At 38.8% G+C, this 17,360-nt stretch overlaps 1 protein-coding gene across 4 annotated transcripts in view; it reads left to right on the top strand.

Annotated features, from left to right (window-relative positions):
* The window catches only part of DACH2 (dachshund family transcription factor 2), a 248,669-nt gene that overhangs the window by 151,859 nt on the left and 79,450 nt on the right, over positions 1-17,360 (top strand). For all 4 annotated transcript variants that reach the window (XM_027737462.2, XM_039382589.1, XM_027737461.2 and 1 more), the window contains exon 3: positions 10,819-10,950. In XM_027737462.2, the coding sequence (XP_027593263.1) occupies positions 10,819-10,950 (132 nt within the window). The remainder of the gene's footprint in view (positions 1-10,818; positions 10,951-17,360) is intronic.

Here is a 17,360-nt window from a genome sequence, read left to right as displayed (position 1 = left end):
GAATTTGTGTTTTTAATAAACTTTAAATTGAGAGAGGTTTTGCATATTAAACTTCTAAACCCAGAGCTAAATGCTTACTGGGAATGCATTGGAATATTGCCTAGATAAGTTTATAATAATATATAATACTCAACCTATCAGTGTGGGAAAAGGCCTTAAAGTAGAATTAAACCTCTCAGCTCTAAAAAGATAGCTGCAAAAAGTGCAGTATTAATACTGAGAAATGGTTGAGGACTGAAGAGTATAATAATTACAATGCTTGCAAGGGGTTAGTTATATAATGTAGAATTCTGGAAAAGCAAGATGAATAGAAACCTGCAGTATTTTTCTGAATTGGATAAAAAGATTTCAGTACATCTTGGACATCATTTGTATTAAATATAGTTTTATTTTTAAAGTGCATTTAATTAATTCCCATTTCAAAAATCTTGAGAATCTATTTTAGAATCCGAGCATACTTTGACTGCTGAAATAATTGCACAAAACCTGAGCTAAAAATGTTTGTTGCCATAGTTCTAGAAGAAATGAAACTGCTATACTGATGCAAACGCGGGAGTAAGGACCAGTAGAGTTTATCTCTAAAGATATGCAAGGGCAAAAAGAATATTTGCATAATTTTAGATTACTCAGTGTTTCAATTCAGTGACTAAATTATTCCTCTCCTCCTTGAGCCTGCATTTGGCTTGGAGACTGCAAGTTAATTCAGCTTGACCAATGAGTAGAGGCACATCCTTTAAGATTTTAAAAATGGTGTAGTTCATCTTCTACGTGTTATTTTTATTCACCACCTGGAACAAGAAAATAAGCTTCCAGTCAGTGTCTCAGCTTTGAAAAATGTTCTTTGCCTTGCATAGCGTAAAATGGAAATAGCTATTCTGGCATAACTTCATAAACAAAGGCGATATCAACCTATTGGGACTAAATTACTTGTCTCCCCTGTTATTTGAGTGAGTAAATGTGCATGAATAAGCTTCAACAAAACTATATGAAAGCAACTTAAAAAGAGAGAGATCAGAACAATCAGAGGTAAAAAATGAAAGTTAAGGTACCCCCTTGTGTGATTGTGCTCCCCACGCTCTGGCCCTGTGATCAGTAGTCATTAATTTGGGCCCCAGAGGAAGATGGGGCTCATTGTGTTTCTTTACCTGTGGTCTACACATAGCTCCAAGCTAAATCTGGTTTCTCCGGCCCCTGGGCTGCCTCCTCATTTTCCCTTTGCAGTGTTGGAAATTCCCATATCCATCACCTACTCACAGAGCTGCCCAAAGCACCAGCTCAGCTCTGCCCTGAGGACGGGGCTGCTCCAGCCTCAGAAATTTGCTGTGGAGATGGGAGAGTTACATGAAAGCTTGTCCTTCCTCAGGTATGGCCCTCAGATTGCTGTCCAAACCTTGCTGAAATAGAAATGAACTTACCTAAAATATCTCATTTCCTTCTCAAAAAGAACTGCATGGCATTGATGTGCCACGACACGCCGTGAGTGCCAGCTCAGCACAGAATCCTTAGAACAACCAACTCTGGTGAAAGGGGCTTCATAGCAAAAGCTACATTCCTGAGAACTGTATGAAGCATCAGGCTGGAACTGGTTTGGATGAATGTGGTTTTCCACTCTCTTATTTGAAAAACAAAACAGAAGCTCAAGACATCTTGTTATGCCAGAAGTGTATCAAGAGTCCATACAGTAGCAGTAGGTAGAGTCCTCATTTGAAGAGGTAGAGGCCCAAAGTCTAATCCTTGCTCCCCCAAGTATTACTTTATTTTACATTGAATAATTAAAGGAATATTCATTTGGGAATCAACTGTTCCAAGAAAATGAAAGTCATGTTTCTGCACTACGTTCTACATCTCTTGTCAGCTTGGTGATAATTCAAATGTGGTAGGTTCTTAAAGCTGGAGAACCCCTAATAACCATCCCCAAATATTTTTCGCTGTGTATAAGTTGTGGTGTTTCAAATGATCTGAAAGCACTAATATTTTGCTTTAATTCAACAGCCAGAATTGGAAAGTGGTTATAAGTCTCAGAAGAATATTCCAGGAATTTCTGTTCCTAAGTGAGGCAGCTTTCAAACTTTGAGTCTTTTGAGGTTGTGTTAATTAAATGCCATTTGGAGAGGAGTGCCTGGGCTCCCTCTTTTCATTGCTTAGGTTGTTGTGCTTCAAATAAGCCTAATATTTTTGTGGTTTTTTTGAAGTGGCCACAGATTTCTCAGCCTTAGGTACCCAGGGCAGCAGTAGCTGTGTGATCACAGCATTCACTTTCTATTCTGGCAGAAAAATTGCCCATGTGGAAGAAAAACCATGGAGGGAATGATTCTGCAAAGTTGTGTAAATAGAGTTTGGTTGTAATTTTGCCATCTGAGGTAGGTCTAGTTGCCACCTCAGGTGATGGTGTGTTCTAAATAATTTTGGTTTCATCTGAAAAACTGTAGCATGATGAATTTATGGAACTCAGTATTCACTTAAAGTCCTTGAAATGCACCATTTTAAAATTGTGGTTTGAGACAGCTGGGATGTAGCTGAGCTGTGCCATCCTGTACAAAACAAATATTTGTATGATGTTTTCCAGTCACAAGTAGGAAATAGCTTGAAATCACTCCCAAAGATATCCTTATTCTCAGGAGACCTTCCAGCCCAATTAATTTTACGAACTCGAGAGATTTGTGCCAACTCCAGATAAGCTTTCAGACTTTTTCATACTTAGCTGAAAGCACCTCCAGAAACTTCTACAGTCACCCCTTCATTACCAGTTACAGACAAGTGCTTTAAATCCCCAAAATTGATTTAATGGGAAAGGAATGAGCATGGAGAAAAAAAAATAACAACAGCTAATTCTAATTTCAGGTGGCAGCACATGTACCATGGCAGAATTCTGTGATTATAGTGAAGTTATAGAATGTCTGTGGTGAACACAAGGAGTATTAAGTTTAATATATTGATAACATAATTTTAGGTTCCCAGGAATCCAAGCATATTCTAATCCAAGGATAACAAAGTCCTGCAATCAGAAGCAAATGCTAATGATAACACCACTGTATTCTTCCCCTGTGGCTTCTGAATATTTAGCACTTTAGAGTTAATTTTTTTTTTCCTCTAAATGGGACTCATTTTATATGTTGGCTTCAGGTAATTTCACATATTTCTGGTTTAGTTTTTAATTTTTCAAGTCCTTATCTCAAAGAATTGCAATCTTTAGTCTGTGACAGCATTATGAAAGTGGATGGTTTAAGAATTTGGATGATTATGAGCATTAGTTTAACTTTTCTTATCCTGACTGGAATCAGAGTCCTAATGAATGAATTTGTCACTCTTTTGATGTAGGAAAACACTGTTTAAATACATCCCATATTATAAGTTTACATTTTATGTTGAAAATTTTCAGTGACATGACTAAAATTGCATCAGATATGCACCAGAGAGAACATCCAAGTTACAAAGTGATTGTGATTTTTTCCACGATAATTCAATGGCTGCTGTGTGTGTCTCCTGTGCTTCCATCTCCTGAAACCTGTAGATCAAAAGTGGGGTGGTCAGTCAATCAAATATACAGAAGAAGGTAAAGGTCACAGTAGTGCTACTAAAAGTATTACGCATTAAAGCTGTGACAAATCATTTTCATGACATGGACTGTAAAAAAGAGCAGAAAATGTCACAAAATTAATCAATTCTCAGGAGACACACTGGAAGAATGAAGGCAAAAAAAGTAATGTAACCCTCTCAGTGCTTTTGGTAGTTCTGATTTTTCTGTGTCCCTCCAATAGGGGAAGCTGCAGTTTTGTTTGACAGAAGGCTACCTTTTTGGGGAGCCTTTGAGTCAGCTATAAAATATGCCTATCAGCTTGAATATGAGTGCTCATCTTACAGATCTAGGCACAAATTTGGGATTAAAATTTCTTTATTTTGAACTGTGAGCCCCTTGGGTCTAGACAAGAAATCTGGCAGCTCTTTGGTCATCGTCTCCTCGTGTGGATGGAGGATGTGAAATACCTCAGGTGCAGGGGCTTGGTGGAAGATGTTCATGTTAAAAATGTTTCCAGTCTCTCAGATGGATGTCGGGGAGGATAAGATTAGGACAAAAGTTGTAACTGGTGTGAGAAGCCTAAATAATAGAGGCAGACATGGGATGAAAGCATCTGGAAAGCAAATTCTCCCCATGTTTGAAGTGAACACCCAGATTTGTAAGTATCAGGACTTTTGCTACTGTCTAAATATGTGTGAAATCAGAGAGTGACAACCTGTTGCTTCTGTGGAATATTCTGCAGAGTGTCAGGGATGTTTTGATGTTTAAAAGTTTTAACCTTGTTTATGTTCATGTGAATTTCTGCATGAAATCATATTTTAAAATTAAAACAAGGTGAGCAAGCACACCACGTTAAACAGAAATTACCAGGATTGCAAACTCAAATCATCAGAAATCCAGGAACATTTGTGCAGAGCTAATTCTCACCCCTTGAGCATTTGCCGAAGTCTTTAAATGACATTACCAGTGTTGTTTTCCCCAGCATCACTGCCTGGTTGGTGACAGAGCATTAGCTGACCTGTGGGGGAAGCAGGGTCATGTGGTGAAGAGACCTGTCTGTGGGTCTGTCCCTGTCTATCTGCTGCAGGAGGGGAAGTTCTGTAGGGAATATTCAGGGACTGCACAAAGGCAGAGAGTCAAATCTCTCAAGAAAAGACTGTGACAGTTTTGAGCTGACTGCAGCTTCTCTGTGGAGGATTAATTCCTCACAATTCCTGACAAATATGCATAATATTTGTTTGGATTTTTTTTTTCCTCCCAGCAGGATTCTTTTGCCACAGTGTATTTTTTTTTCTTTTTTTTTTTGGACATTTTAAGGTGGTGGTATTTAAAAATTTTAGGCCACTCAAAATGTTTAACTCTTGTCTGAAATGTTTTGGTAAGGATCTTCAGGAGTCTCTCAACTTTCATTAACTGAACATATTTTAAGAATCCCAGAATGGTTTGGTTGAAAGGGACCTGAAAGATAACTGTTCCAACCTCTGCCATGGGCAGGGACACCTTCCACCAGGTTGCTCCAAGCCCTGTCCAGATTAAGCAAGGGGTCTTTATTTTCTCTTTTGCTTTGATCATGTAGCATGATAAATACTGTATAAACACTTCCAGATTTTCTGCTCTAAAAATCAATTCTTGCTGTTATTTTAGATGTTTTCCTGTTGCAAAACAGGCAAGACCATATTTTTAAAATATGATTGTAATATCAGAACAACTGGCTGAGGTGTAAGAATAGATGAAAGAAGCTCCAGTGTTGTGATACATTTCTTGGCCGTTGACTGTATTTTATCTTGGCAATGTCAAATGAGTGTCAGAAGGATTTCAACCTGGGCTCAGAAGTGTCCTCCCAGGGCCTGGGGTGATGCTCATGATAAAGCTGAGCACCATCCCCTGCCTGCATTCCCCCAATTCCTTATTGAGTTCCTTCCCTGGATCTCTCAAATGATTCACCTGGATGGATTATTGTGACCAGTCCTAAGTGGCACCAGGATATCTTTGAACAGCCACTGGAAACACAACATGCACTAGAGCTAAAACTTTCCTACATATCCAGTTGAGCCAGTTTACAAACATGAAAAGAATCTGCAATAATAAGACAAATCAGTTTGGACCTGTCTCCAAACTGCTCTAACACTCTGGGCATTTTACTGTTCTTATTCAGGAAGTTGGTTTCACTGTCCTTGGTGTAGTAGCTGGGTTTTACCTCTCTGTTTATCACTAAACAAGGATGATTCGTTTCAGCTACAGAGAAGCCTTCACTTTCTAACTTGATTTTTTAAATTGATAAGTAAATTGTCATAGACATTCTGAAAATGTACATTATATTTATTTACTTTCATTAATTTTATTGAAGTGAGCACATCCTTTCCAGTCTTCCAAAGCCTGATTTGTTGGATGTTTCAGGATTGTTTCCACTGTTTGCAATATGGTCTCTCATACTAACATTTCATACTATCAGATATTTCATCGTTGCTGTTTTAGCATATTGTGCTTGACCCATGGCAGCTTTGAATGCAAATAACAAACAAGCTGATGCACAATGCTTGGCTGTTAAACTGAAATAATATGGCAAGGCTAAACTGGGTTTCATTTTTCCTTTTGAATATTATTAATTGCAAAGTGTTGACTGTTAATTTAATTAAATGTTTTGTTTTAATATAAAACCATTTTTCAGTTCACTGACTCACTATTTCATTTAATTAATTGCAAACCTCAAGATTTGATTACTCATAGTTCTCCTTTAGTTAATTTACTTGTTCACAGTTTTGACAGAAAAGCTTTCAAACTAATATGAAGGAGGGGCACAGTCTGACTAATAAGGAAACTGGAAAAAATAGCTGTAGCAGGAGTATGAGATTAGCAGATACTCAGGGTCACCTAAAAAACTTCAGAGTCCTTGTATTCACCATCAAAATCCAATTTTCAGTGGCCAGATATTAGTTAAATTTGGAGGGTTCACTTGCATGCAAGACACTGTAGGTACCTCAGTGTAGGGATGGAATTGAGTTTTGGTTTTTTATGTCTCCAGGAAGGTATTTGCTAATGAGTAAATTGTGATGTTACTGGAGGCAAGATGCACTTGTAACCTGGTTCAGCACTGCCCTGTAACGGGGGACTGGCCTTGAGGGGGACATTGCAAATGGCCTGGAGTTGGTGTGATCTTTGGGCCATGCAGTAAAAATGCTGCTTCTGTTGAAATAGTTCTTGAGACTTCCCAGAGGAATAACCTTCAGTAGTCTGTGTGTCTGTGTAGGGGATGTCTGAGTAAACAATTAACCAGTGGCTTTAATGGGATCCAGACAGGGGATGGAGAAGCCTCTCTGGTGGTACCCTTTCAGGTGCCACAGGGGCCGTGGCTGTAGGAGCAGAGGATGTGCTCAGTGGGTCCAGGAGCAGCCAGAACCTCACAGAACATTCAGATCTGTTCCATCTCCAACACCCATAAGCCCTGAGTTCTCCCCAGAGCAATGCCATTGCCGTGTTGAGTCAGCTGAGCGTGGCTCTCATTTGCATCCAGCTCCCTTGTTTGAGAACTCTTTGGTTCTTAGGCCTGTTTTAACTGTGGCTCAGAATACGACTGCAGAATTTTGCCTGTGCCTGAAGCGTGCTGCTTTGTGTGTCCTTGAGGGGTCATTTGGGGGCTGAACTGGTGTGTTGTGCAGCAGAGTTCTGCAGACTCGTCAGAGGCAGAGTACACAGTGTCCTGACCAAAGTCACAGGAAGAAGGTTACTAATGGCAGCTGGTTGTTCTGCCATATGCAAGGTGGTGCAGGTGTAGCTGACCACCACAAGCTGTTATGCAATTGTAATCAAGATTCACGTGCAGGGAGCTGACCCTGAACACTGCTCCCAGATTTCGGCGTGGGTGCGGCCGTGTCCCTCTCAGAGATCCCACCAGCTCTCCAAGGAGCTGCTGTGTTCCCGCCAAGGCAGCTGGGGGGTTCTGGGCTACTGGTGGCAGTTCTGCAGAGAAACCATTTCAGTTGTGCTGAGACTCTTCCTGTGTTGTTGTTGCATTTAAAGGCTGTACGTGTTTGATAATAAACGGGCCACAGTTTATTTCCTGGGCGTTCAGTGATTGATCACAGCTGGCAAAAGATAACTGAAGGAAGGAAAATTTCGAGTGTAAATGGAGAGGGAAAAATGGGAGCTTTGAAGTATGTGATCCAGCATGTCGGTTTTCCTAGTGATCCTTTCATTTTGGAGGGAAGTAGAGGGATAGATGTATACGTTACAGCAGTTTTCCAGGACATTTTTCAAAGTGAGGTGCTCTCAGTGAGATCCTGCTGCTGATAATGATTCATCTGAGAGGATAGAAATGATTCTTCAGTTCTTTGTAGGTCCTTAGATAAGTCAGTTGAAGAATAGCCCTCTTTGCTACAGCTAGCCTGAGCTGAGTCAATTAAAGAAGGGAGTTTTATTAATAGTTAAATAATAGCTTCAGTAACGTTAGCCATGGCAGTACCTTAATTGAAGACTTTGCCAATGGGCAATTTGCTGCACGTTTTCTTCCATCATTTCAATCAGTGGCACCCCCTTACTGCTGAAACCATTTCCTTTAGCCTCAGTTTTATTATCCTTCAGAAATGCTGAAGAATTAATGCGTTGTTATTACAATGCCTCATACAAGCGCATTTTGGGGCTTCTGCTGCTATCAGAGTTCAAATAAGAAGTTATACAGACTGGGGAGTGGTGAGTGAGGGCATAAAGACTTTGCTGACACTGAGCTGAGGGATAATCTTGGCTGGATCTGCTTCAAGGCTGTGCAGGATCTTCAGTGCTCTCTACACTAGGACCGTGCTTTACTCTTTAAACTTTTAATGCTGAAGTGGAGTGACTTTGGTGTGGCAGATGGCACAGCACAGTTTTCTGATCCATCACTGTGTTTTGGCTGGTGTCCTTATGGCAGCTGTGTCTGGTTAGGGAGCTCAGAAACGCCTGACAATAATTACCTTTAATTTCTGCAGGCGGCAGCGTGGTGGTTTTGGGACTGTGTTTATTATTTTCTGTTTGTTCCTTGGTACCCTTTCTGCCTTTGTTACGCTTCTGTACAACTGTTCAGAAGGTTTTTGGGGATTTTTATGCTGTTGTTGTTGGGGTTTTGTTTTTGGTTTTTTTCCCCTTTTTTAAATACAGTGCCCTGTATCATTTTTTCTAGTCTTTTCTCTGAACATTTTACTGAAGGTATGAATTTATATTCCCTGTCTGTCTCCTTATGAATAGCTTCTTTACTATTTTGTGTAATTAAACTAATGAAATTTTATGCCTTATAGTCCATACCAAGAACCTGTATAAATAGTGACCCTGATGAAAATCCTTACTGGGATATTGGTTCCTCGATACATTCCTGGGTACATGAAAGTGATAAAAAGGTGTAATAAAGAACTCCCTGCTCAGGCCTATATTTTTATAACCATCAAAAGGAATATGATTTTTTTGGTAAATAGATGAGAAATATAAAGTAAAAAGAGGTTGCTGTGGGTGGGTACAAGTTTCTGAAAACGTTTTAGTGATGGCTGTACCTCAAAACTTGGAATTGGTTGGATGAGGAGGAAAAGGTTGGAAAAGCAGGCAGGTGCCTGGAAATCCTGAAGGCAGTAATTTCCTCAGAAGAGTTGGTCTGATTCTTGGTTTTTTTGAACTTCCTGAAAATCGTGTGAAATTCACTCAGAGAGCAATCCCACTTCCTTTCCCTAGGAAAAAAAGTGGAAGTTTATAGACTATTTCATCTTCTCCGGAAACTGTGTGAAGAGTTTTATCATTGAAGATTTATTCTGTGATGGATTAAGTGTGAGTGATGTCAGAATTTGTAAAAACAGGAGTTTAAACATCGGCATTTTATACCTGCTGGATAAAAAAACCTGTAACATTTGCAGAACTCTACAGGCTGTTATAAAGAAAATTATTTTAAAATAAAAAGTGGGTGCTATTACAGTGCAGTGACCTTCTGTACCAAGTGATTAAAGGGCCTAAAAGACAAAATTATTGATGATGTTTTCTGGACTCACATTTTTGTATTTAGTGTATATTAATAATGAAATTAACTTTTGTGAAGCTCATTAAAGGAGCAGCTGAGCTAATCTGAGTGTCAAATTCAGCTGCTTTTAGAAGACTTTTAATTTGTGGATGTGTGGTTGTATAGGATGTGAACATTTTGAGTTCCCTTTCATCAGTGTCTAATCTGTCAGTAAGCAAATACTTCCCAGAAACAGATTATTTCATTGTGGTTGGATGTGTGATATCTTTGTGGGCACACAAATGAAATTCCTGGGTTTTTGGGGAATGCAGTTCAGTGATTTTGTGGAACCATGCCATGCTATACAGGAGGAAGCCAGTAAACTCATTAATCCATATCTGAATGAATAAACAGTTATACCTGTGGAGATCTTTTTGGTTAAGGGTTTGCATACCCTGAATTTTCCTACGAGGTAGATGAATTCAGAGGAGGGATTTTCAGTCACATCTTTCTCAGAGTAAAAGCAATTTGATACTGTGTGGAAGAAAATTGGATCTTTTACTTACTGACCAAGTCAAAATGATAAAAAACGTTGCTCTTATGAAAAAAAAGATACTGGGAATCTAAATAAAACTAATTATGATAATTATGGAGACCTGTAGCCTGACACTGCTCTATTTCTTCTCGTTTACTACAGGAAATAATTTAGTTTTTAGTCACTTGAAAATCTCCTAACAATAACCCCCCTTAATTCTGGTCTTAATGGTCTCTTAAAAATGGGATTGAGTTTGTACTTAGCCATATTGTATTTTTTTACACATTTCCAATGTGATATTTTCCTGTAACAATAATGTTAATCTAAACCAAGAGACTTCTGAAAGAAACAAAATAATATTTGGATATATAATGTAATAGTACAGCATTGATTGCTCCATGTTAATTGGCTTTGAACTGTTGAAATTAGGAAATACTGTATCTTTCTGTGTGTGTGGAAATTTTATAGCAGCTAAATAAGTCAACCAGAAAGTGATCAAAGTGACAAGGTGATCAAAGTGACAGGAAATTATATTTAAAAGTATAATCAAAAGGGATACCATTAAATAAATATTTCTTTATGTTAAAAAGAAATATAAACATGAAAGAATTTTTTTTTTTAAATCCTTAGAATGGTGTATTGAAGTAACTTGACTTTAAAATAAAGGCAGTGTTCAGGATAGCATTACATAACTGGACTAAGAATGTGCAGTGAATTTATGTGACTTTTTCCTCCTGAAAGGAGAGGTTTTGTTCAGGCTTTTCAGTGCCACAGTGTATGGTATGATACTGCATTTCATTTATTTGTCTTTTCCAGGTCTGACAGCGGCTGCCATGGCAGAGGCCATGAAGCTCCAGAAAATGAAACTCATGGCAATGAACAGCCTCCATGGAAGTGGGAGTCAGAATGGAACCGAGTCAGAGAACGAAGAGCTCAATTCTAATGCAGGTGAGGGATGCTCTGAACACCTGGGCTTGTGCTTGGGTAACAGAATCAAAAATCTGTCTCAAATTCTTGTGCTCTTTTGTTTTGTAAGCTCTGCTCTGCCTGTGTCAAAGCAAAATTCCTGCACCCGTTTGTCCAGTGTTCCTCCAGTTTCACTCCTAACAGATATCTTCATATTGGTGAAGGATTGTTTTCATTACTGATGTTCTAAACTGCCTCATAAATATATTTGTGGTAACAAAAGATTTCTCTATTGCCGATAGTAGAGTTATTTCCAGAGTTTTCCTGTAAATATCGGAAAGTTTCCAAAGCATCAGGTTGTTGTAATTCATTCTGAGTTCCACAGTTCACTGGAGAAAGGTAAAGTAGGGAGTGCTAAATCACCAACTTTCTGGCTTTCCTGCATTTTGTTCTTTCCTTGGGTGGATATTTGCAAAGCACAGCTGTGAAGGAGAGTTGTGATGAACCTTTGCTGTGGCCTGACTGGATCTGCTTGGGGGGAAGGCCCTGACACCCAACATGTGTTCAGGCTGTACCAGATAAGCATTAATGTAAATTGGAATGAAGTTCCCTGAGTCCCAGCTCCCCAGGAACAGGGTTCAAAGGTAAAATCAGAAATGGATCCTGTGAAGAGCAAATCTTTGTTTATTCTGAAGTCCTTTTCAGGTGAATAGAAGAGATTTTTACTTGGATAGTGAGAGAACCTGGAACAAGGCAGGTCCCTTTTGTCTCTGATACCTGTCACAATAAGGGCAATTTCCCTTGGTCTCACTTTGGTTTTGGCACAGATGATGCTCTGGTACACTACCATTCATGGTTTGTTCTCATTATCAATTGAAGAGAAGAGGCATTGTGTGATCCCCCGTCACATCCCGCTCTCCCGTCGGCATTCCCGCGTCTCCCAAGGCAGAGCCTGCCTGGTGTGTGGTGTATACCCATCGTGCCATCAGAATGGTAATTTATTAGACCAATAAAGCAGCAGCTGGGAGGTCTTAGACTCATTTTCTAAAGGAATAACTTTGAATTCATGACAAATTATGCACAAAGCAGTCTTTCCAAAAGTGGTGTTGCCTTTTGCTAATTTTGTGTACTCATCTGTATTGAAGAAATCTGGCTTCTACCTCCTGCATTAAACCTTTCCCCAGCTTTCTGTTCTGCAGGATATGTGTTTCTTATTCCCCTCTCGGACCCTAATCAATTAGTGCATATTGAATTCAGAAAAAAAAACCACTGAAAAAGCATATTTAGCTTCTGTGACTCCATATACACATACTCTTGTATGTAGTTCAGAATGAATTCTGAATTTTCACTGAGTGCTAAGAAATAGGACTGAAGATAGAATTCCTACAGAAGAGCAAGGAAGCTTCACACTGAAAAGATGTAGGGTTGGTATTAGGGATTTAAAAGCTGCTGTACAAAAGTTTGCTGATGTCAATGTTCATGGGTTTGTGTGTTACCTGGTACAGCAAAATTTGTGCCCTTCGTGTGGGGAGAGTCTACATTAATGTGATTATTTTAGGTATTGAGAATTTTTTTGAGGAACTCTCCTGCCATCCTTTGGACAGTGATCAAGGGTGTACATGTTACTGGGGAGCTCTCTGTGCTTTTTAGCAATTCAGTGAGTTCTACAACCAGCTCAATGCCAGTTTAAATATTTGGAGAAATCCCCACTGACTTTCACTGAAGCTGCAGAGGGCCCAAGGATAAGGGTGTGGGAGCAGTTATGTAAAGACCTTTTCTCAATTCTTTCCCCTTTTCATTGCCTAATTCAGTAAAATTGCCAAGAGCAAATTTGCTGGCTCAAGTATCAGTGTTGCTTTGCAGACAGAGAAAGAAATCCTTATTAGAAAGAACTAATGCTAAGCATACTAAAAATCAGACTTTTCCCTCTTTTTAGTATCCTCAGTGCCAGCATTAGGCTCATTTTGGTAATGTGTGGGTTAGAGGGTCATATTTTAAAGATTTGCTTTAAGCAGGTACAGCAGGATGTGGCAAAAAGGAAAACCAACATGAAAGGGATGTAGAAGTCTACTATACATTTCACCATAGAAAATAACTAAGGAATTATCAAACATTCATTGCAGAAAACCCCTGGGGGTCTGAGGTGGGGCATGAAGAGTGGGAATTTCGTTTAGAAGTTCATACACACGTTGTAACTTTGATCTGCTGTGAAGGGAACACCAGGATAATTGTGTGTGCATGAAACCTTCACCAACTGTTTGTTTTGCTCTAGACTTACAGTTTAAATGGCTATTAAAAACAAATGGGGATGTGAAATGAGAAAGAAAATTGAATTTTGAATTTTTTTTTTTACCAAGAAGAGGTAAAAAGGAACAGAGCAAAGGAGTCAGAAGCCTCATAAGTGAGAAAAACATTTTATTTTAGGAGAGAGACCTACAGTTTCTTTGATTTGAGGTTGTGTTTAATAGCTTCTGTAATGGCTGCAACATGACTCTGCATCTAGATTTCAGCATGAATAACAACCTGTTCGTGTTTCATTTAGCTCCAAATGAGAAATTCTGTCTTTTATTGTTTTAGGAAATTAGTCTGTGTACTATTGCTCCTGGAACTTTATAATTAATCACTAAAGGTTATGGCTGTGGAGAGTTTGTGGGAAATAGATGTCTGAATGATTATAATTGTAACTGTCAAATCAGAAATATAGTTATATAGAGTGGAGGACCTTTTGTTTCCTTTGTTTTTTTTTCTTTTTACTGTAACAAAGACTTGAAGGGTTGTGCAATTTTACTTAAAAAAACCACAACTATAGAGATTGTTGGTTTTTTACCTTAGTGCTACATGTTGACTTCCTACAACGCCACTAAATATTTCACTTTAGGATATGTGCCTTCCTCCCCATCCCGTAGTCTGATAGATGAGTGGAATACTCTCTTTTTGCTGTTGTTTATTTTAAATTAAAAATGTAATTGAGCAGCATTAAGTCCTGAAGCTTTATTGCCAGATTTTTTGGAAGTGTGTCATTATATGCAGGTCATTAGTATAATAAAAAAATTGTTGAGGATGTCTTGGCATATTCATTTCAACCTCCATCTGTATCTGTTGAACTCAGTATGAAGTAATTTTGGGTGTGCTTCTTATTATTACCTAGACTGGTACTTTTATAGTTTCTTCCTTTGTGGGTGAATTTATGATGATGGAAATTCTTCCAGAATTTCTCTGTCTGAAGCCAAAATTCCTGCTGTCCATTCAAAATCTGAACTCTAACTCGATCTAACACAATCACTGCCTAATTCTTTAGATATTATGCTGTCCTCTAGGAAATTACAGGTGTGGAATTGAATCTTACAAGTGTGTCTGTGAAAGTGGGTAGTAAATGTGCCACTTCTTTCCCTGCTTCTAGTCCAGCTGGACTACCTACCTCCTTTTTGTGATGTTACAATAATCTCAGTAATGATGGAGCTTGGTGCTGGAATATTCTAAATAATATAAAAATACTACAAGAGATAATACTGAAAACGTGTGGGGGGGAATTTCCCAAAAAATTCATTTGCACGTATTTTTTAATCGAAGTAATGCTTTAGTTCACAGTGCTGTGAAGAATGTGAAGGATGTTGTTATACATTTGAGCATTGGTGTCCTCCTTCCACTCTCCCTGCAGAAGAGAAAGAGATTTTTTTTGCACCTTCCTACTCATCATATGAAGTGTTGAAGCAGAACTTCTCAGGCAGTTGAAAATCTCCTCTTTAATCTGACACTGTAGGTTCTCTGGCCCCACAGTCCAGCTGAGCTGTGCTGGCTGTTCCTGGTGGCTTTGGATCCCTTTCTGTTTCCTTGTGGGATCCTGGAGAGAAGGTTGAATTCTAAGAACCAGGTGGTTTGGGACATAGGTGGATGTGGGAGAAATTCATCCCTCTGAAATATCAGATTTCAAGTTGGACATAAATCTTACATGACCCTATTCCTTGTTTTTTGGCTACTTCAAATGAGTCCTTGGAGATGAGGTGGTTTTTTGGTGGCACCTGAGGTTGCCCTGAGTGCAGAGATTTGCCATAGCTAAGGCTGGTGACACATGCCAGGAGTGTTGTGGCCCTTCCTATTCCACTTGGGAAGTGAGTAAGATCAGGAGTGAGCAGCTGGCAGCTGCCTCCAGGTATTCTGGCTGTGTGTGCAGCTCTCAAAGCCCAGCCACGTAATCAATTTTGTTGTTCTATAGAAATGAGATACACAAAACAAAACCTCTCTGGTTGCACAAGAAGTGTTTGTAAAGATCACCTCTTTCATCATCATGCAATGCTAGAACTGGGTGAAGTGTATTCTGGAAATTACTGTATAATTGCACAGGGAAATTTGAAACTTATTTGAAATCAGAGCTTTTATTTTTAATAGCTTGGCAGCAGGTAATTTGTACAAGTGTGTGATAGGATAGATTGCAAAATACAGAGTTGGTGGCACTACCTGGACATCCTTTAAGCTGCAGGAGCAAGGCAGGATCAGTGCCTGGCAATCGTGACAGCAGCTGTTTGTACAGAACCTCCCAGCAAAGAATAAAGCAGGTATTTCCTTCTGGTGGCTTTTGGAGTTACCATGCATGATTTAAGAAATGTGTTTTGCTTTCCCCAGAGAGATATCAAACAGTACTAAGTGTTTCAGTGGTATTTCCTTAGGAAGTCAAAATGTTATTCTGCATGTAGAGTCTTGTTGCTTAATTTCCAGACAAGGAGCTAAGTTAGGCAGAAAAGAAAGGAAAAACACCCCAGCTTTTGGCATATGAGGATCAGAGAAAAAGCTCTCCGTAGGAAAAAAAGTGTTATCTTTTTATCCTTCTTTCCCTTCAGTACCTGCCATGCAGTTTTCTCACAAATGCAAACATCCTTCACAATCTGTTTAAAAAACCACAAATACATCACTCGGAGGAATATTTAAGGAACCATCAGGAGGGAAAAAACTCATTGGTTTAATGGAATGCTGTCAAGGAAAATCAGCATCACAAACGACACAGGGGCAGAATTGATACTTTTGCACTGACATGTTAAAAGAAAATCCCATGCATTATTTAGAAAACCCAGAAATCTGTCAGCTGTATGATTGCCGAGTTAGCAGAAGCAGGAGGATGCTGCTCAAGTTGAAAAGAAACGCGTAGGCACAGATCCATATTGTAACCTTTCATGTTCTCCACCCACCACGAATACCCAGCTATTACACGGTCAGCATTTTTGAGTTTTTCTCTTTTAAAATTTTCAAGTGCTTAAAAAGTCAAAAGAGGTAGGGCTTTTCTTCTGAAAAGCAGGATGCCGAGGCTGTTATTTTATTGTGAGAGTAAAAATGACAAGACCAGAGAATGTGATTTTTTTTTAATCCCTGAGTACCATGTAGATATCATGAAGTCATTTTTCCTGGTGTTAAAGCAAGTATTTGTGTGTCACTTGAGCAGAGAGTTATTGTTTAGAAGTCAGTAATTTTATTTAACACAAAACATGCAGTTTTACAAATACCTTCAGTCAAAACTACTATTAATATCTTTATCATCACTAATGAAGCATACATGTAATTTTCTTAAATTGTCCTTTGACCAGGAGGGTATATGAGCCTTGAAGTAAGAGAGAATTTCATGTTTTGGGTTTTGCGTTGCCTCATCCGAAAACTAGACTTGTTTGACTCCAGCCCTTGCAGATATATTAAAACATTTTATCCTAAAAATTGAACCCTCTGTGCTGTTTCTCCAGGGACATGATGCCTGAAGGAAATTCCTGTAGTGACGAAACTCAGTGGCTTTCAGGATGTGCTTCCATACATAGCCTTGGAGGGCTGGTTTCTTGGAGGTTTCTTGAACCCACTTGCAAGTGAGGGCAAAGAAGTTGTAGCCTTTGTTTTTCAGTGGAAATGGAGTGAAGGAGCTAAAACATTCACGCAACACTGGGGCTTTAAAAAGAATTTTAGGAGGCTTCCGTGAACCCCGGTTTCAGTGAAGTGCAGAAGTGAATTTCTTATCTACAGACTATTTTAAGATGCCATTTTAGCTAGATTTTTAAGCAGTCACCTATGTGAATAATTTAGCTGTCTTTTTTAAAAATATTCGTTTAAACATTAACATAAATACTGTATAATAAATATATATGGTGGTTCACACATGTTGATTAGTCAACTGTATTTGCATATTTGGACTGACTGACACTCAACTCTGAGAAACACAAAGTAGCTCTGGCGTAGTTTTAGAACTAATAATGGAAATACAACTGCAGATGAATTCTGAAAATTAAAATCTCTGTGCTCTTCCATGTAACTCTGAGGCATCTTTTTCAGTGAGAGGAATTCAGGTTCAGATTTTTGATGCTTATCTTACACATGATGAAATTAACTGTGTTTATATAACATCACGAGCTAATGTAAACTGGTTTAAAGATCAAGCAAATTTAGCTTTTATCTTATATAGAACTCTTTTTATAAAAGTTTTT

This window comes from Pipra filicauda, unplaced genomic scaffold, assembly GCF_003945595.2.
Source record: "Pipra filicauda isolate LSUMZ 115617 unplaced genomic scaffold, ASM394559v2 scaffold274_size1021923_pilon, whole genome shotgun sequence".
Lineage (NCBI taxonomy): Eukaryota > Metazoa > Chordata > Aves > Passeriformes > Pipridae > Pipra > Pipra filicauda.
This window is presented reverse-complemented; position numbering and strand designations above follow the sequence as displayed.